The sequence below is a fragment of the Patagioenas fasciata genome, chromosome 4 (assembly GCF_037038585.1).
Source record: "Patagioenas fasciata isolate bPatFas1 chromosome 4, bPatFas1.hap1, whole genome shotgun sequence".
Classification (NCBI taxonomy): domain Eukaryota; kingdom Metazoa; phylum Chordata; class Aves; order Columbiformes; family Columbidae; genus Patagioenas; species Patagioenas fasciata.
The window spans coordinates 32,561,318-32,582,599 of record NC_092523.1 but is presented as its reverse complement, the minus strand read 5'-3'; the positions used below and the strand labels follow the sequence as shown (position 1 = coordinate 32,582,599).

The 21,282-nt window shown below is 37.6% G+C and overlaps 2 protein-coding genes across 43 annotated transcripts in view; one reads left to right on the top strand and one right to left on the bottom strand.

The window, feature by feature from the left end:
- Positions 1–9,758, bottom strand: part of PCM1 (pericentriolar material 1) — a 47,350-nt gene extending 37,592 nt beyond the window's left edge. For 12 of the 27 annotated variants that reach the window (XM_065837223.2, XM_071807558.1, XM_065837237.2 and 9 more), the window contains exons 1-7: positions 9,416–9,640; positions 5,175–5,306; positions 4,337–4,582; positions 2,956–3,228; positions 2,223–2,393; positions 1,932–2,048; positions 498–686 (exon numbers count right to left, since the gene is read on the bottom strand). In XM_065837223.2, coding sequence (XP_065693295.2) covers positions 498–686; positions 1,932–2,048; positions 2,223–2,393; positions 2,956–3,228; positions 4,337–4,582; positions 5,175–5,270 — 1,092 coding nt within the window. In that variant the 5' untranslated portion in view covers positions 5,271–5,306; positions 9,416–9,640. Of the gene's footprint in view, positions 1–497; positions 687–1,931; positions 2,049–2,222; positions 2,394–2,955; positions 3,229–4,336; positions 4,583–5,174; positions 5,307–7,121; positions 7,269–8,903; positions 9,383–9,415; positions 9,641–9,664 lie in introns of those variants that run through there. The other 15 variants (XM_065837242.2, XM_071807565.1, XM_065837238.2 and 12 more) reach the window with 12 other exon arrangements.
- Positions 9,676–21,282, top strand: part of FGL1 (fibrinogen like 1) — a 31,913-nt gene continuing 20,306 nt past the window's right edge. Inside the window, exons 1-4 of one of the 16 annotated variants that reach the window (XM_071807568.1) lie at positions 9,796–9,916; positions 10,832–10,881; positions 18,238–18,299; positions 21,060–21,135. In XM_071807568.1, coding sequence (XP_071663669.1) covers positions 10,855–10,881; positions 18,238–18,299; positions 21,060–21,135 — 165 coding nt within the window. In that variant the 5' untranslated portion in view covers positions 9,796–9,916; positions 10,832–10,854. The other 15 variants (XM_065837255.2, XM_071807577.1, XM_071807572.1 and 12 more) reach the window with 15 other exon arrangements.

Sequence of the window (21,282 nt, the reverse complement as noted above, 5' to 3'; positions counted from 1 at the left end):
ATTCTCTAATTTATTTTCTCCATGTGACATTAACTTAAATTTGCATTGGTAGACTATTAAGTGTAAACATGACAAGTGTCTGAAAGTCACATTCACAATGTTTTCCCAGAAAGAGAACAGCAAAACTAAAAAGATTACCTACATAAAATCAGAACACCTGCTGTAAAGAGTTACATGTAGTATTTTCTCTGTCAATGCTTCCACTTCAGTAGAGAAAGCTGTCAAACATCTCTATTTAAAGGAAAAAAAAAAAAAAACAACACACACACCAAAAAAAAAAAAAAAAAAAAAAACAAACAAAACACACCACAAACCCCACGCAACAAACTCCGAGCAAAGAAGAGTCATTCAATTAAAAGACAGCTGGATACAGAGAAGCAGGCCAAATGGGAACATTCACTGTGAGTGACACATACATTTTAAGCAGTTAACAGGAAAAAAACAAAATCAGCATGTATAAACCCTATTTGAGGCTAAAATAATATTTTGAAGTGTACCTTTGAAGGCAATCCATGTTCTCGGCTATTAATCCTACAACGCCAGATCTCCCTGTCATTCAGGGCAGCTCTGTCATTTTTCCCTTTAGGGCTTGCAGTAACATCAAAGTCTGTAACCTGTTCTTGTGAAGCTGAATTCCCTAGTTTGTCCTCAATGCAGGGCCGAATGCTCAAACTAAAAGATACCTCCTTTATTAAATAGTTTAGTATGTTAGAATTTGAACATGTGCTCCAACTTAGCATGCATTTTTACGTTACAAACCTACCCACTTTTATTAAATAATGAAAACTAATAACAAATAAAATCTACTAAAGGGCAAAGACATTTTTAGTCACTCTTAAAATTTTCATAGCAATAAGGCTCCATAGAGCAATCAACCTTATAAAACTAGACATATCCATTCTGCATGTAATATATTCAGGCTGCATGTAACGAGAAATTAGATACAAAATGAAGAGCCAAACATAAAACTAAAACCCATTTTGCAAAGATGAAGAAAAATACAAGTTCACATGCATACTTCTTAAAAACTGTACTGGTCTTTTTCTGTCTGGGTTTTGTGTGTTTTGGTTTCTGTTTGTTTGTTTGGCTGTTTTTTTTTTAAATAAAACACATTGTACACGTATACCACTTTTTTTCTTTACAGGGATAGAAAGAGTTCTTACGAAGTTCAAAATAATTACAAAATTTCATAATGTTTCAACTACTGTTTTATTTCTAAGCATGTAAATTCTCCTAATCTGTAGAAAAGTGAGAGTACTAACTGGCTAAAAGAGTACCAGCTCTCCAGTACTTTTCCTCAATACAGTACTATTGGAAGATGTAAAACTTAAGTTATTAAAATGTTGCCATATCTACTACAAGAATTGTTTACCACATTCACATAAAAGCTTTTATAAATGGAAAGCAAGACTGTCTGTGTATCTCAGAACTAAACTGAGAACATATTTTCTAAAAGGTGCTCATGTCTCCAAAGAAAGAGAGAAACTTTTGTGTTAGGTCAACACTTCTAGTATATTACTAGAAAGATGCTGGGGCAATGGCCCACTAATGACTCATTTCTAACCCTCTCCTCACCCAATACTAAGTTTTCCCCACTAACAGAACAAAAAAAAAACTTACATGGCATAAAAAACTACTCCTTCCTACATTAATCCAGTTCGTGTTCTGTCAAAGAAAACACTTAACCCTTCATTCCACTTTGAAGAACAAGTAATGACGTTTAAAAAACTAATCAAAGTATATTGTTGTGACAGAATCATTAAATTTTTTCCCATATTAAAAAAAAAAAAAAAAAAAGGTCCACACAAGCAGTGTCTGGGAATTTACTATTTTTCAATTGAACTGCAAATTATGACACTATCACAACAATCAGGACAAAACCAAAACAAAGCCTTCATTTCTAGCACCTTAATTACTAAAAAGCAGCTTACCGTGGTATCTGAAGCCTCAGACTGCACATCAATGTTTAGCGATGTGCTCTCACCTACAGAACCAGATCCCACAGCTGAATCTATAGTCCGAACATCATCCTCCTCATTTTGTCTAGCCTGAAATATTTCATTGGCATAAATCAAAAGCCATATAAGGGGGCAGTAAAAATTAATTATGGAAGGCACTACATATCAAAACCAACACCCCCAGTAGCACCATCAAAACATCAATGCTCAACTCCTAAAAACGCTTACAGTGCAGAAATAAATATATTATGTTCTCAAACTTACAAGCATCTTTTGCAAAAATCTCAGATAGGATTTCTCCTGCTCTTTAAGGTGATCTATAAGGTGTGATAAACGCTCAACATTGGCCGATCTTTCATTTTTCTCTACAAGATCATCCCGCATGGAGCTGGCCTTAGCAATATAGTCGCGAATTTGAACTAGTCTGCTCACAATCTGTAAAGACACTGAAATTACTGAATGCATTCAGCTACAGCTTTAATGTATTTAATGCACAAGAAATGGTGACAGCAACAGCAAAGCAGTAATTAAAGAGGTGACATACTAGCACTTTCAATCCTATAAGCACACATCTGCAAGTGGTTAGAAGTCAATAGCCTTGATAAGGATAGATTTATGCATGAGTGAAGCTGCAAGACTGAAGCACGGGGCTTCTTGTCAACATAGGTTAAATCAGAACTGAGCTCATTAACATGAAAATATTAAACTGTGGGAGTATTTTTTGGAACTATATAAAAAGACAACAAACCTTTAAGATTAAAATTAATACTGTTTCTGTTACCAATAAGAAAATTTCTGAAGAAAAATACGTGATTATGTTTGGGTTCACTTTTTCCTCAACTTGCCTTCTAAAAAAGTGGGAAGATTTAAGTCTTTCCAATAAAGATTTGACAGTTATACTTTGCGGAAATTTAAAAATATGCACTGAGAAGTAACAAGGTAATTAAAACCTTTCTGAGAGTCAATATTCCGCAGACTTTACAAGCTATGTAAATACCTGGCTACTATCCACAGCTGGTTCTCCCCCTCCATCTTCTTGAGCAGAGACTTGACAATTTTGCAAGAAATCCTTGCTCAGAGCAGCACCAAACAATTCTTTACATTGGACTGACACCCCACTTTCCTTTTTTTGGGAACCTGAGGCAGGATCTTTGCTCTTGTTAGTGTTTATCTGCAGTGACAGGAAGTTGAACGGTTTTTTGTTTTCATTAAGTTGACGTTTGTTGTTAGCAGCTGTTGCCCTGCCTTGAGAATCACTTCCAATGCTTCTCTATAAACAAACAAACAAAAAAGAACAGTTGTTTTATTTTTTCCCTCCAACATATTATCAACACTGATTTGTTTCACTGTCTAAATTATCAGTTCTGCAGCATTATTAGACTGATTTTGAAGTTACCTTATTAGCCACTAACTAGCCAAAAGCTAGGTAAATACAGTACAGGTGATTTTTTTGCCATATAGTTTTCAGAAAGCAAGCCCACCTTCCAAGAACAACTAAAAGGTCTTGCAGTTCCTCAGAGCTTAAGTCCTCATCCTTGCTGTGGCCTCCACCTTTACTATAGTGAAAGGCATCCTACTTCTCCAGGTACATTTGAGAGAAGAATAGTAATAAAAGAACAACATAATCACTTTGAGAATATGATACCTCATACTTCAGCTTTTCTTTAGAACCTTCTGAATAGCAACTTGTTGTCCTAATATACACTTGTGGAGGAAGTTATGCCCAGTCTTTATATTCCCAGTCAAAGCAATGAACCACCTTTGAAAGAATCTTCACAACCCAAACAAGTTAACAACAAACTGGCAAAGATTAACAAACCTCTATTCTGAAACTGTTAGCACAAATGCATGCCTTGTTACCAAATCATTAATCCCTCACACTTGTCATTGTTCTGGACAAAGGAAGGATGAACACGCCACTTTACCAAGGAAGCAGTTATTGCTCAAGTGCTCATGCCATACATTGCTCTACACTTTACTGAGGAGCAGTTATTAAAACTACTCTTCTGCTCAATCCACATGGATAACATGTTCAAAATCACAAACTGGCACTTCAGGAACAGACTTTCAAAATCAGGTAACAGATATTCTCAAGTGGCAGACAATGAGTAATACTGATTTGAGGACACAGGGACTTCTCAACAACTGAGAAGAAGAAAGTGAAGACAGTGTACCCTCAAGTATAGGAAAGCCGTGCTTCTGACCTTTCCACAATTCTCTTAAGCTCAAAACCAGAATTTTGATTTGGCTCCCATGGTGCCTATAAGCTTTTTAAAAATCTTACTTGTTTGAGAAAGCTCATTCATCTGTCAAGTTATTAAGAAATAGCTGAATAAATTTTAGTCACATTTATAGTGGGATCTAGTATTCACACCAACCTGATCCAGATCACTAAAGTTTATTCTTTGTTTAAGCCTTTCTAGCTCAGCCTGCTCTGGAACAGACATCTGGGTCATGTATCGAGCATGAGGAAAACTATGAGGAGTTCTGGTCTTTCGTCGTCCTATTCCAGGTGAGGATTCTGGAGATATATCATTAGTAAGCCTTGTTTCAGCTTCCCCACCAAGCTTTTTCTTGTTTTTTTCTGAAGATCTGTTTGCTTTCTTCTGTTGACTTCCCCAGTCCTTAAGGAGGAGAATGAAGAAAAAAGGTTGTATTTATTATCCACACAGATACAAAAGTAAATGTTTTAATTCAGTCAAAGAAATTTTACTTCCATTTCAGAAGTAAAAAGCAGTATCCAAATATGCACTGAGTTTTCTAGAGCAAATGTCACATTACAAAAAATCCACTGCATAAATTAAAAATAGCTTTTCAGGAAATTTTAAACCCATTTGCTCATATAATACATTAAATTATTTTCAAAGGAAGCTAAAATTGTATTTCTCTTCTTTGCTGAAGACTTTTCAGCCGTTTAGAACTTTTAAAATGAGAGTTTTCACTTTCATGACACCTACAATGCTTTTGTGTCTAGCTACTTTTTTTTTTTTTTTTTTTACCCAAAACACTTCCCATCTACAGACTTCACAACCTCTGAATTACCCTCATTGCTTGCTAACATCTACTTCAATTATTTCTACTGGTTTTGTGGATACTTACCTGTAAAGCTGTACTAACAAGGCTTAGAGTTTTGCATTGTTAGCTGTGACTAACAGAATCTACCTGGAAATTAACATACATCATAAAATAGGAACCAAAAGATAAGATTAATTATACCGTGTTGTTCAGCCGGTCATCAAAGCTGTCATTGCTCCAGCTAGGCAAGTCTTGGTCATTCATGACTTCTTCAAAGGGACCACCTCCTGTTGCCATGACAAGCAATCAATAAAAAGAATCTAAAAGAAATAGCTGAAAGAAACAGGCTGTATTAAAATCAGTTTATGTCAAATATTTTAAAGATTCATAATCTGAAACAACTACTACATTTTCATCATAAAATGCAAACACAAGGCTGTTTTAGGAAACTAAAACCCATGTTTACTGAACTCTGTTACTAAAAATGTAACAACGAGAAGAACACAACATAGTGGCATTAAAAACTGAACAAGTAGTTGGGGGGTGTGTGTTACCCTTTTTTTTTTTTTCCTTTTTTAATCCCTGCTCTTCGAAACTAAATAATTTTTTTCTTTGGAGACTCTCAGTGTTCCTCACTTTAAAACACACTATGCAGTGCTTGGAAAGACAGCTCTGTGATTCACAAAGCCTGAACTTTCAGGTCCAGGGTGATGCCTATTCAATACAGTAAGTGATTTTGGAGATCTAATATGTCAAACATTCACATTTATTACAATATTTAGATACTGACAACAGAGCACTGAAGGGGATACCTGGTACAATACACGGAAAATAGATACCAATTAAAGGATTTTTACTTTCTTTACCACAGGTAAGTCTTTTAAGCAGTGAATGCCACACCACTTACATTATAGTTTCTAGCAAAACCAAAATAATTTGTTTCCTAGAGCCTTGCTGCTCTCTAATCGTATCACTCTGTGCAGTATAAAGTCAACTACATGTTAAAAGTTTTTATTTTCACTTCTAGTTTTGACTCTAGTAATAAAAAAGTTGTTAAAGGTGAAAGATAGAAACAAAGTATTCCTTTATAGCAGTAAAATTACATTAGCCTGTTCAAAAAGCTGAAGGACACATAACTGTACATACTCTTGGGCAGCAATCAAAATTGTTTAGTTTAAGTGCTGCTGGCACAGTTCCACTGCACAAAGCTACCAACTTTTTCTTTATAATCGCGATGAAGTTCCATTGCAGATGTAGAAGAATAAGTTTTGCAGATAATTACTCTTTCCAGCTAGTTTTAACTGCTGTGTTAGGACATGATCCTAACTTTATCTTCAACAGAATCAAAAAAAATTAAAAGGACAATTTATTTCTAAATATTTTACTGCAACCTACCTACTATTAATTTTCTCACTGATACTTCACACAGTGCAGGTGAAGAAATCACCTAAAACTCAAGATTAAGAAGTATCTAAGAAGGTTTCTTTTTCTAATCAGTTCCAGAAAAAAAAAAAATACTGAAGTTTAAAACCTATACTATCACACTTAGTTATAGTAGTCAATTACAGCCTCATCAGTAGGTTCATTTGCACAAAGCAGTACTTTTGTGCAAACACAGCCTATTACTATATCATGAAGGAAATAGGATTTATTGGTTATGCTCATTATACCATAACCACATCTCCACTCAGCAGCATACCAACCTAAGCCACATTAACACAGTTATGAGTAATTCCGCTTTTGCATCTCACAATCACAATCATAACACAGGTATAATTCAGTGCCTGCTACTCTGGGAACTGGCAGATCTGTGCCCTACAGTTCTTGCACATGTGTTCATACTCCCTTCTTTGTCTCAACAGAAGTGTCCCGTAGGCCATGGAATCAGAAGGCACCATCTATGAACTAGCTAGGCAAAAAACCAAAATTAAACAAAAACAAAACAACCCCCACACACACAACACAAGAAAACCCACCCTCAAACAAACAAACCAAAAAACCCACACAGGTGAGTTCTCAACTGGATAAGCTCCCTGATCTGGATAAACCTATGGCTAAATAAGAAATACCTGTAAGCTCAAAGAAGGCAAATAAAAGCCATGTCATCAGGAGGTGCAACACCCAGAGAGATCAACTGTAAAACCATACCTCCTGTGCAACTTCTACTCAGGCGAACTGTCAGATTTATTTAGAAAATAACACAATGCCCTTGCACATTATCTTTGTTTTCATGCAGAAGCACAAGCATTCCATGAAAAGTTCACAGGGAAGGTCTCCTGACAACTCCATGTAAATCTGACAAGCATTCAAACAGTTATCAGAGTTTAACTTATTTTAGAAAATACTTATGTTTTGCAAGAACTTCAGTTACAGATAAACTCTTCAGCTTTGTAGATGTGTGAGCGCCAACATTTCAACTGGCACTCTATCCTGACCTATGCTACTAAGCATAATAAGTTCATCTTGACAAGATCAGAGGCCATCTGGGTTTACAGTCCAACTCAGTAAGCTGTTTCCTCATCATGTTATATAACTCTACTGAGATCACAGCAAAATATGTTTTTCCCCTACCTCCCATTGTAAAAAAAAAAAAAAAAAAAAGGCAGTATTCTTCTTTACATAATACAAATAACTAAACAACTATTCACACTTACTTCATTTTAAACTTTTGCAAAGCTACCTTCAACTGTCTTTGCTGTAGGAGTCTCTCAGTACCTCTGAAGTAAATTCACTGCCACAGATGGACTATTCTGAATAATATTCTCAAACAAGGACACTAGGCAAACACTAATGCACCCTACTAAAGACAGCTCAAAAATAACAATATCCTGATTACTTCCAGCAAGTGGCTTTTGAAGCGTTCTAACACAACTGTGTCCTTCCCAGAAAGCGAGTCTCTAAACATTCATATTACAGTCTCTGACACTTCCAAATCAGTTATATTCAAGTTATAGTCCCAGAGCTATGCTGGTATTTTATCCCTTCAACTGAGTTAAAAACACAAAGAGGTTCAGCCAACTTTTTTATTAAACATGAAACTCCCCCACTGAAGCTGTGTTTTCCACCTGCCCACACACACTTCACTGATTTGTATTTTTTTCTTACTTTCCATTATACCAGCTATTTCCAGAAGAAACCCTCTAATGAAAGCTTTGGTATCCTCCCATTACACTATTTCTGCATCCAGCAACCTATTAGCAATCTCAACTTCCTGCACATTAGAGAATATGTATAAAGGCTCTATTTGAGCACGTGCATACTGCCTTACAACATTAACTATGAACTTGAAAAAAACACTTTCAAGTTTATTTTCTACAGAATAAGGTAACATGTAGCATTACAGTCAAAATATGGAAGATTCAGTCAAAACACATTTCGTACATCTAACAGCGATATGCAAATTGCTCAAAAGTATCCCTAGGAAACATGGTAACAAATCAAAGACATATATATCTTAAATGGCTTTTTTCTACAGCAGAATTGTTTCTGACATTTTTCCCTATTCACATGAACTGCAAGAGCTCTGAAGAGCACTTAACTCTGCACATAGAAACTTTTGAAAATTAAATGGAAAACAAAAAGTTGTAAAAAGCCAACATAGAGCCATAAAGAGTAAAAACGGGATCAAACTTTTCTTCAGGGTTTTAGGGCGCACACTCACCACTGAGCATTAATTTAGCATTAACTCATTAAATGTCTACAGGGTATTGCGAAACATTTAAAAAAAAAAAAAATCATTAAACAGGAGCAGACAACGAAACAAGTCCTCTCCTGTTGCACCGGACAGTCCCCACACGAGCTAGGCGCTAAGAGAAACCCAAATGCAAAGGCCCGGCCCAAGGGAGGGATGCCTAGCACTAGCAGACTGCAGAGCCGGGGACCGAGCCTCGCACCTCTGCCCTTCCCACCGCCCCGACCTGACTCACTCACCCGGCGGGTCTCGTCGCCGCCAACGGGGCCGACAGATTGAGAGATCCCCCGGTGGCTCTGCCCGCCGAGCTGCTGTGTGAGGCAGGCGGGGCGCTGCCCGAGCCGGGGCGGTCGGGAGGCGCTCAGAGAGCCCGCTCCTTCACGGCGCCAAAGCCCGGCAACCGGAGGATGGGGATAGGCGGGCTCTGCTCGAAGCGCCTCAGGCAAAAGCGCGGGCGTCTCCTTGGAGAGCGGATAACGCGCTTTTCCCCGGGGCGGCGGGGAGCGACCCGCTCAACCTGCTGGCACCTCAAGACTTCCCTGGGCCGACCGGCCCCGGCCCCCTCCTGCCCGTCAGCGAGCCTAATCCACTCTCCTCAGCGGCCGGGTGCCCACCCCCGCGGGCCTGCAGGGGCGCAAAGGCCGAGCCAGGCGGCCCTGCCCCACCGGCGGCGGCCCCCGCCTCTCCCGCGCTCCGCCGCCTGAGGAAGAAGGGGCAGCCCGCCGCGCGAGGGGCAGAGAGGGCGGCTCACCCCGCGACAGAGGGGAGGTCACCCAGGCCCAGTTTCTCCTCCACCGCCGTTCACTACTCGCGAGGCCTGGCGCTGCCCGGCCGAACGTTTCGCCTTCCGGCAGCGGAGAAGAGCCGCGGCCTTGCTTCGCTCAGCGCAGCGAAACAGGGCTGGCGAAAGGACTCACAGCCCGCCCTCAACCACTACCGCCATCTTGGCCACCACTCCGCCAGGGGCGCGGAAGGCGGGCCGCAGCGGACGGATACACACCGTTACTTAGTAACCTCCGCCCGGCGATGCCCTTCCGCGCCGCGCGAGCACCGCCCGCCTCGGGCCACGTAACTGCGAGGGCGGCCCTTCCCGCGCTTCTCGGCGCGCGCGCTGTCAGAGGCGGTCGAAACTGCAAGTCCCAGCGTGCAGCGCGCGAGAAGAGGGTTGGCACCTCGCACGGCCGGGCGGCGGCAGCGAGGCGTCGGGAGGCTTGGGGCTGTAAACTAAAATCCGGAACCGCTGATGAAGACTGTAAGTGACGTGAGCTGACTGGAAGAGTAGTCGAGTCACGTCAAAACCTTGAGCGTGGGCGGGGATCAGATGCTGTGCCCGTTTGGGGCAGTGCCGGCTCGCAGAGCCTGTGTGAGCGTTTGGGCTCAGCCGAGAACTGGCAGCAGAAAATGCAGCGGTGGAAAGGTGGAAATCGTTGTAGTTTGTTCAACTCTTTTTTCTGCTTAGCAACTTGCTTTAGGACTTAGAGTTTACAGATCTGAGTTCTCGAAACTTTCCTTTTGAAAAAAAAGTACGGAAAAAGAAAATAGGATTTTGGTAGTAGTCGTGCTGTGCTTTGCTCTCATGCTCTGATCACCCAGTTCTTCCGGGCAGATAAACTTTTATTTAGCAGAAGTTCTTCGTAACCTCATCTGGGTGCCCTGCTCTGGCAGGGGGATTGGACTAGATGATCTTTCGAGATCCCTTCCAATCCCTAACATTCTGTGATTCTTGTTGCTGGTGCTTTGGAGAGCTGGGCTTGCACTGTATGCTCAGAATGTTAGATTTCTTTTTCAGTAAAGCTGGTATCATTTATATTTCTCTCATTTGAGGGGGCTCTCCCTCATTGTCAGGATGGGAAAAAAGAGTTATCATTTTCAGCATTTCCATTACACTGAGTTTCTAAAGCAGAAGCATGGAATATTTACCTCTGCCTTGTGGTTTGCCCTGGGCAAGAAACATTCTACTGGTATTATGTGGAAATTTAGTTAACCCCCCATCTCTCCTGTATTAGTAGTTCTACCAATGCATTTTGGTCCACCAAAAAATAAATGATACGTTAAACTTTTTCAATGACACATTCATTTATCTGTAATTTAGAAAAGGAACTAAATTGTTGGAAAACCTGTGAAATACAAATGTTTCTAATAAAAATGTCGTCGTTTTCTCCAGCAGATGCCCCTGTATCAAATGAATGTATGGACAATGTGCAGTGGATGAAAGAGGTGAGTATAAGACTGCCTGTTGTAGCAGCATTTTTCTCCTGTTTCTACCACGGGCTACACAACTCTAAATCCATAACTGAAATCACCTTTAAAAGAATCTGCAGCAACTTGATGGAAGCTCTCTATGTGATGAATATATATTTTTCATCTGTATTGTAATTCTGCAGCTAATAAAGAAGTTCATCCTGGCTTCAGATACCATGTCTGGATATTCAGCACAATATTGGCAATATTGCTGTTGGCAAGACACTTTTTATTGTCACAGTGGCATTACCTCCCACTGCCCAGCAGGTGGAGGCAGAATTTAAGAAAAAATAATGCCTTAATACAATTACTATTATTTTTGTTGCTGTGGTTTATTCTTAAAATACAGCACCCACATTCCTGTTGCTTGCTGTGGGAAAAACAAAAACACCTCTACGACAACAACAAAACAAACAAACCAACCAACCCACAAAACAAAAACCCCCAAACCCACAAAACAAAACCAAACAAACCCAACAACTTGCATAAAAATAAAGTACACTGTTAAGGAAAAACAATGAATTAAATAAATTTTAGTATGTTTTAGTAACAAGGTCTTTGTTGTAGTCCTCTGTAAGTCATAACTGCATATTTTCCGTAGCATAGGATGTCCTATATTGGTAGTATCCTTCTTAGGAACTTACAGCATCATTATTCTGATTCCTGCTTAACATTTGCAGGATGATTTTTAATATTTCTGTTTTTTTTTTTTTTGTTTTCGGTTCCTCTTCTGGAATTTGGTGCAGACTTGTTTGTTTGTTTAAAAAGTGGTCCAAAGAAATAAAACAGTAGCAGCTCCTCAGAGCCGTTTTTCACTGAGGATGTGGACTGAAAAAGGATACAGTAAGAACTAAGGAACCATGGATTGCACGGCAAGAAGTGTTATTTCCAGTAGGTGGTTCTCCACTACTATTATAAAATAACATTTCAGGGTTTGGCAATGTCTGTGGGCCAAAACTAATATGGCTTAAATAATGTCTTTTTAATAAAAAAAAAAAATACCTTTTTTTGGGGGAAGTCCTATATTGACACTAATGAGACACCAGATTGACAATAATTAATTCCTCCTACAAAGATCTCACTTATAAGTGCTTCCATCAGCAGTCATGCTAATGAATGCACCCTCACAGAAACTGAATGGATTATCTTTGAGATAACCCAATTTAATTAGGTCTGAAAACTATGTCAGAGACGTGATGATTTTTTCCTTGTGCACCTGCTGGCTGTATCTTGTTAATTTTACTTTATTATTCCAGAGTGAAAGGAAAGAAAGCAAATAAAATACAGGCATGTAAGGACTAGGGACATAAAGTAGTGAAAGACTAAACTTTTACTGAGGCAGAAGAGATGTGAGGAAGGGTTAGGGAGAGAAATCTTTGAAGGTCTTGAAACAAAGACAGCAATTAGTAGGGGGTTCAGTTCAAGTAGTAATTGTCCACTTTTTTTGCTGATGTGACAAAGAGGTTTTTGCTGCAAAAATGAAACTGGCCAATAATTATTAGTCTACCATAATATGGCTACACAGTCACTATCAGGCTATTATACTAAAAGTAGTTTTTCTTTCTTTGTGTAATGTTAGATTTGAAAGATCTTTTAAGTGATTAACAAAGAGGTTTGAATTGATTTGTACAGGAAAATAAAGTGCCCACTTATACCTGTGTGGTCTGATAATAAATTAAGCAGGTGTAGGGCAGGGGCACAGGCATTTAAGACCCCAAAGTCAAGCATTAGGCTGGTCAGGGATTAGCCAATTCATTACCTGTGAAGAAGAAAGCAAATTTTGATGATCCATTCAGGCATAATAGCCATCAGAAGCAAAAAAGGAGAGAGTAATTGTGTTATCGGTATTAGCTAACCTGGTCAGACCCTGGAAAAGCTCTTAAATCTCAGATGAAAAATGGACAGGATCCCTGTTGTAAACCTTTCCCACATCTGTAGGGGCAGGAAAACTAATCTTCTTGATACTGGTGTTATCTCATCGGTCTGTAGTATTTGCTATTATACACACTCAAGGTATTACATGCTAGCAAAATATTAGTGACTAGTATCAAACTTAGAGCTAAGAAGTGACAGAATGGAGCCATGAGGGATAACCTGGTTTTATTAAGCATGCTTATTTCACACAACCAAAACACATCAGGAGCACCACTGTTGCCCTGCCTAGAAGTCTCAGGACCACATTTTTCTCATTGTCCCCTTTGAAGTCAGGGTCTGTCAAAGCCAATTTTGAAAATAATTTTAAAAGAGGTCTCTATAGCACAGAAGTTAGCAAAGTCATAAGTACTCTCTCACTCTTAAGAAATTAAGATCCAGTTTCTCAACCAACCTACAAATATGGTGCTTAATCTGGATGTCCCTCTTTGTTTGTTTAGTTCAACATTGTATTTGATGTACTCTTAGTTAGGTAGTCTCATCTATTTAATTTTTTTTCTATTTCCAGTCATTCCTGTGTATTCATAATGTAAGTGCTTTCTCTACACTGTATTTTAATACTTTGGAGCAAGCTTCTTGTATATAAATAAGACAGTCCATGAAAGAGAATGCTGTCATTTAACTAAGTAGGACTCATGTTAAACTGGTATAGATTATTCCAAAGGAATTTGAAATGCCAAATTGCTTCAGTAAGAAGGAACATTGAGACTCTGTTAATGCAGAAATAAGTAAGACATTCTCCTTTTTTTATATGTTTCTCCAAAGAAACATAAAATATTAGCAGCTAATAAGTATATTTAACTTTCAAAAGCTTAGTGGATATGTTTTACAGCAGTCCAAACTGTTGACTAAAGCCAAGAAAGCTTTTTGACCATTTTATTATCTTGAATATGTGGGCCACCTCTTATGAAAATGTAGTTAAAGTGAACTCTTGAATGATCTAAAGTAACTCCACTCAAGCAGATAGAGCTGGACTTGCTTTCATGGGCAGCCTGCCCTAGAACATTGGAAGCCATTTAACGTGTCAGTCAGCTGTGCAAACACCCATGGCATTTTGTGTGTGAAGCTCCTACACAATGCTTTTATTTGTGGAATAAACTTACAATGGGAAGATATAATAGTATTCTCATAACTGGCACATTGTCAATTACAATAACCACTTAACCAGATTTTCTTGTAAACGTACCATGCAATTCTTTAGTCAGTCTATAAAAAGTATAGACTTACTTTTGAGAAGAAGGCTACCTTTAAAAACATGGACATACAGAAATTTTTAGTCATAAAGCTGAGTTGGGTTTATATTTGATTCCATCTCTGGTCTGTTTCAGTAACAAAATATTATTATGGAAGTAGCACATTGCTACTACTTTAGATGTTAAAAAATTTAAAAAACCTCTGAAGTTAAGTTTCCTCAAAATTAGTCAGGGTGAGATTTTGAGGCTTTTTTTTTTGGTTGTTGTTGTTTTCTGGTGGTTGTTTTTTTGTTGTTGTGTTTGAGTTTTTTGGTTCTGTTTTTTTATTTTCTCCTCAGAAAAAAAAAAGCCTACTGTCTAAGTTGTGAAACCAAGCGGCATATTCCACTTGCAACTATTTTCAATTTATTATTGTTACTTTTTAGCATATATGAGAGACCATTTAATTATCCTCTTGTTGGATATATAATGCTGAATGCATACTTTTAAATATGTGATTTCAGCCAATCGTAGAATGGAGTCTATTACATGTTTTCTGTTTCATCCTTAGCATTACATGAACTAGAACAATGCATGGAAGAGCATAAACATTAATTTGTAACAAAGTGAATGACAGTACATTCTGACAAACACCCAGTTACCCCATTTTGTTAAGCCCCAAGGCTGAACACAGTGACTACAGGTGAGGTCTCACGGGACTGGAGCAGAGGGGGAGAATCATCTCCCTCAACCTGCAGGTCACACTTCTTTTGATGCAGCCCAGGATACAATTGGTTTTCTTGGCTCTGAGACCACATTGCTGTCTTATATTCAGTTTTTCATCCACCAAGTCCTCTGCAGGGCTGCTCTCCATTGACTCATCGTGCAGCCCCTACCCATGTTTGGTATTACCCAAAGCTGTTTAACTTCTGTCAGGTAAAATACCTGGGGAGGCACTCAGCTGAGAGTGCTCTCTCTTTCTTCTAGACATTCACAAAAGATATGGATTTAATAGAACTGACTGTTTTTACCTTGCTTGTAGGAAGTAATAAACATGATTTAGCGTAGAAATGAGGAACAGCATTTTATCCTTATACATACTTTTGTCAAAAAACTGATCAAAGAGTAATTAATGATCTTTGCAATATTTTGCTTCACTCTTTGAGAACTCTCTCAAGAACAGCAAATTTGAATAAGATGTGTGTGAACAGCCAGGTCTTTACTGACCACATTGAGGTCTATGATATGTGTCAGTTTTCAGTATTGGGTGCATCCAACAGGTCCGAGACAGACATCTCTTCCTTTTGTGCTTATATGACTTCCGTTTGTATGCTCTTTGAGATCCTTCTGCTTACTATGTGTATTCTTGCAACATCATTCTGATGATGGGCAGCCTATAAACTTCTTGAATAACACGAATCTCTTACTTGATGCTGTGTATAATTCTTGTTTAACTGAACCACAGCCATATATTTTAGCCATCTAGTCTTTGTTTAAAGACTTCAAGTGATGGAGAATCTACTTGTAACCCTCAACAAAGTGTTTACATTATAACTCTGTGTTTAAAATACCATACCTTTTTTCCACTTTATAAATTCAGAGCCCGCCCACTAAGTAATGATCAGTTAAGAGCTAAGAGTCTCTCTATGAACAGGTATCTCCGTTCGTGCAAAAATCATTAGCCATAGTAAGATACCCAGTGAAATTACTTACTGAATGATTTTGAATTTTTGAATGATTCTTAGCCTAGGCTACTCATGAGAAATTTATTGCAATGATTAAATGTTTGAAATTCAAAAAATGAAGTTAATTCATAATGTAATTAGTAAAAAGAAATACTGCCAGGTAAACAGATTCCAAATAATATACCAGAAATTATTCAGAGGAATTGTGCTACAAGTATTAGTCTTCAAAAGGAAGTTGATCGTGTGAATATTTATATTGTGGAATATAAAGCTTTTGTTCTGTATTGCTTCTTCCGGAAGCATTCCTTTTAAGCATATTCACTTATTGAACTTTTTTGGAAGAGCCAACATGGAAGGAGGGAAAATAAGTTGTGGCTTTAAACATTCTTTCATGTATTTGGCTCTAAAACTCTTATGCAGAAACTGATTTTGTCTAACCAAGTCACGGAGATCATGTGCTTCTGAGTGCCTTCCAATTTAGCTAAAAATACTGACTTATATCAGACAAGATTCTTTGTCCTTTTTTATTCCTTGTTCCCTTTAGCCATGTCCGTACTATGTTTGTTACTTTGGGGTTTTTTTAGCAGATTTATTTTTACTTTATCACCTCTAGCATGTAACTTCCAGTCTGAGTGATTATGTTTTATTTATAAATCAGCTGAGTCAGTTATGCTCACTCTATACTTCTGAAGCCCAAGAGATTTAGGCTCCAATTCAGGAAAGCTCTGGACTAGATAGGTGAATATGATGCTGAGAGCACTTTCCTGCATCAGATCAGTGAAAGGGAATGGATGATCCTTTGTTATTTTTGCTCTGCTTTTATTTCAGAAGTGTTGTGTGAGGCACAAATTACCGTCTTCTTCTTACGTTGCAATTTAGTCTTGATAACTGCAACTTCTCAGTAACATTCCTGCCCAGTGACTCATAGCAGCTGTAAGCCTCAACTCTACAGAATTTAATAGCAAAAACAATCGCAGCCTGGGAAGGGCTCTGGAATTCTTTGCATCAGCTTAAGAAGATTTAACAACTTAGAGTTCTGTCCAGAGGGTAAAGGTAAACATTTTAGGTACGTGTGAGGGAAGAAGGAAGAATTTGGGGTAATTGCTATAGTTACAGTGTAAAAGTAACACTTTTTGAAGGTCAAATAACTGGTGCAATGTTGCTAACGATGTATGAATGCTTTAGCAGGATCTAGCTATTTTGATAAAATACCTAGTTAGTTAATAAACCTCATATTCAAATCTGTTGTTTCTAAATTTATAATAATGTTTGTCTGTAGATGAAAGAAAGCAAGCAAAAATCTTTCAAGTCATTACCTGTCCTTTTGGCAGCTTCTCTTTTATTATTGTATTTATTCACGATGCCATTCTTATTAACACTATACAAATAGAAATAGGCACCTGAATTCTATCTACTTTGCTGTCTCCGGAATTCAAGAACAAGAAGACAGGCTGACAGTTCAATATTTTCATAGCACGGAGTTTCTTTAATGTCATCAAATCTATTTAGTAACTTGTTATTGAAAGATTTGGACAAATATCAAATCTGTGGTAAATTTGAACATAGTACTGATTGTCCGAGTAGCTTTTAAAGAAAGCCCAGGCACAGAGAAAGAAAAATATAGAATTTTTGTTCCATAGCTTTGGAGAAATCTTTCTGCACAGCCATGCATGTAAACATTCCAGCTGTAATCTTGGAATAGTAAATGAGTAATCATATGGATAAAATTTCAAGGTTTCAACAGAGTTGTTCTTAAACTTCATTTTTTTAAATCAGAAAGTTATTCTTTTTTTCAGTTAGCTGTTAAGGGCTTGTGCTTTCAACTTGAAAATATGACACTTAGTTTTTCTCACTCTATTATGATGTGTGATAATTAACCCACGTGTCTGTTGTCTGAGATTAAGGTTTTCCTGGAAAGGGGATCTCCCCTGCACAAATTTGTTTTTTGATTTTTTTTGTTTTGTTTTGTAAAACCAACATAATAAGTGTCTTGCAGGTCTCTCAGCACTTACTAACTCTTTGGATTGACTAGCATCAACAACACAAAAATATTTGCTAAATTATGCAATTGTTTTAGCCTGTGACATGGATTAAGATTTGTATTTGTTTCGCAGTTTTTTTGAGTGAGTGTTTTTATTGCCTTGTGGGAGAACTTTTATCAGCGGTTGAATTCTCCCTATATTTTTAATTATTTTACCCTGCACATACATTTCTGGATAAGGCATTTTAAATAGCTATATAACAACAAGGGCAAATATTTAAATGAGTGGAGAAATCAGTTTAAGAAACTGACTTTCAAAGCAGTCTTCCTATAGCAAGATTCTGTGCTTCGCTGGAATGGAATTTTAGCTTTCCATATTACCAAAGAGCATGGATGTACACTTACAACCTTTTATGAAAATTTTTGTAGGAATGTGGAAAACTAAGTAAACAGTTACCCACATTAATTCCAAGATTGAACCTGTTGGTTCAGTTAGTGTGTGCGAAGCGCTTTGAACATATATGGGGCTTGACCCTATTTACCACTTTTCTTACCATTGTAGGGCCGACTGCTCAGTGAATCTTCTGTGATTGCAGCTGTGGGATCGGATACACTACAGGATCGGTAATCCATCTTGGGTTTACAGTCCAGCTTCCTTTCTTAGAAATTAAATTCCAGGATTAAAGTATCTTCAGCAATGTATTTAAATAATCACATTTAGAATTTTATTTATTAGACTATTCCTCTATTTCAATATGTCTTTTGAGCATATCTTAGTTCAGCGCTAAAGCTGATACATGCGACGTTGTATTCCAAGTGCAGCCCTTATGAAGTTCCCCACAACAGGAACATGCTTTAGAAAGAGGCACCATTTAAATAGAAAGGTGACTTCATCTGAAAGTGACAAACCAAACCAACTGCACACACTCTGCACTTCTCAATTCCTCATTCTTTTTGTGCAGCTTGCTCGTAGTAGCTTGCACATGCTGTAAGGGATGTGATCTGCCTTGATTTTGCCTGATAGTCTTATTAGTTTAGTTTAGTTTAGTTTATTTCTAACATAAATTTCTCTGAACAGTAAGCAAGATTTACTTGATAGTCTTTTTTAGAAAAATAAGAATAGTGTAGTTGTAAAGCTGTGAAACTCTTTTAAGATTGATCGTGGTATTCAGGCATTCACAGTCAGTGGAATCATGATAGAACAGTTTGAATATTCAGACTGATGAGAGGGAGAACAGTGTGCTTTTATAATGACAGCAACAAAGAATGAAGCAGAACAGTTAAGTGTGAATCTTCCAGTGAAAAAAATATAGTTGCTTCTCTCCTAGAAAACATATTTACAATTTGCGTGGAGGCAAGACAGCAGTTATCAGAGATAGATCATTTGCAGGTTTTCCAGATAGCTGATGTGTTCTTTGGTCACTCCTTTCACAGACAGTGTCATTGCAACAGATGGTAACAGCTGCTTTCAAAACAGTGGTGGCTGCAGTAGCCATATTTACCACTGTCGTAAGGTGAAAGTGCATGTTTTATCATGGCAGAAACTTCTGAAATCTGAATTAATAATAGAATTCAATGCTAGGGAAGTCTTGCAGATTCTCACATCCCCCTCTGTTTTTAAGCCTGAAATTCATAGGATTTACCCCTTCAAATAGTAAGAGAACTTGTTGCATTGAATTATAGTAAACTTTTTAATTCAAATGATGTAACATTTATTTGGTTAGCACGAAGAACAACTTACAGCTTGAAATTTTGTGGCGTAGAAATAACTTAGCCTAAGATTTTCAGTTCATACTTTCTACTCAAGAAACATTTTATAGGTAATTTTTAATGGATTCCTTTGGAATCCTTGGACATCAGCTTAGTATAGTGCTTTGCGGCTTAGCAGTAGGTGTTACATATGTTCAAAATGTTTAAAAAAAACCTTCTGAGCTCTCTGTAACATGAGTCAATGGGTGCAGAGTACCTCAACACCTTCTGTCTGCATCAGTCCAGTGCAAAAGTGGTAGAACAACCTTTATACAGATATACTTGGGCCTCACAACTCTATGCTTTCTAAAAATAAAAAAAATGCTGCTTACTTAAATAAGACAACTTTTATTTAAAAAAGCATCCTAAGTATTTTATAGGCAGGTGTTGAAAACCTGAAATTTGGCTGGGCTGTAATTTGTAGTCTTGCATGAGGTTTTCAGAGATTGGTGAACATAAAGTTAGACTTGTCCAATTTTACAAGAACTTAAAAACATACCTCACACAAGACCTTGCTTATGTTTGTACAGGAAAAAAGCACAGTCTGTCGAAGTTTTACTGGTGTTTTCTATTAATTCCTGTAGAAACCTGAGTTCCATAAAGTTGGTGTTTTGATAGGCACATGCTGACATTGAATCATTAATCTCTATTACAGGTCTTATGCTTTGTCTAATCGCCAATATTTTAACATGTAGTTGGCTGATTTTATTTAGTAAGTAGAAAAAGCAGAGTGGACACATATTTTGGTTTAAACAGGCATTAGCATATGCTAAATGAAAATATTTTACGTTAAAAAAAACCACAACATTCCTCACTTGATAGCTTGCAGCAGTTTATCGAATCGATATAGAATTGGTTCATATATAACGTAGGTAAATATTTTAGTAATCAGATGCCTTGGTTTCTCATTTGTGAGCTGATTAGGACCTATCTACCTTACACAAAACTGTGAAGTTTTATCAGTTAATGCTTCCAAGGCACTGAGATACAATGGTGATTGTTTTGGCATATAAAATAATTTTCATATGAAATAAGAGGATTTAAATTGCTGTGCATCATACAGTACAAAGCATGCATAGCTGTTGGTTGAAAGATGTCATCCTTGTCACTGTTAGCATAAGAGTTGATAACTATTATGCATTTTTCCCCAAAGTTATAACAATAGAATTACCTCCATCCTCTCTTGGCACACAAAAGTTCCACAAATCTTCTTTATTTCAAGGACAACTAGCCCAATTCAGATTTTAATTACTGGAATATAACAGAGAGCTTTCTCCCAACTTTAAAGGACCAACAAAGAATGTTGCTCTGCTTTTCAGAGTATTTTAAAATGTTATTTTGCTCTTGTCTTGTTTCACAATAAAATGCATAGGTTTAAATCTTGAATAGCTTTCCAAAAATAAATGTAGAGCTCTGACACAAAGTGGATAAATCATGTTTTTACTGGGTTTTGGAGTTGTACTTGGTCAGACTCTTTTAGACATTTGTAATGAAGCCTAAATATACATTATATTTACAATACATAAGAAAATAATTATAGGTTAAAAAAGTTATTTCAAATAACATTTAAGATGTCAGATCAATGTATTTAATATTTGAGTTAACTAGTTTTTCATTTGTTCCTTTACTTCACAGCTTCCAAATAATGAAAATTTTGATAATGATTGATTTTGTCTTTGCAGCGAGCTTGATGGATGCCACTGGCAGTTCTGTAAGTTCTAGCAATTAAATTTGCCTATAGAGTTTCTTCTAAATATGTCATACCTTGTCCTCCATTGTGCTTACAACGTATCTCAGCTACATGGGATGGCAGAACCTTTGATGGAAAAGATTAGAATTCGGAATGGAACTGAAAGAC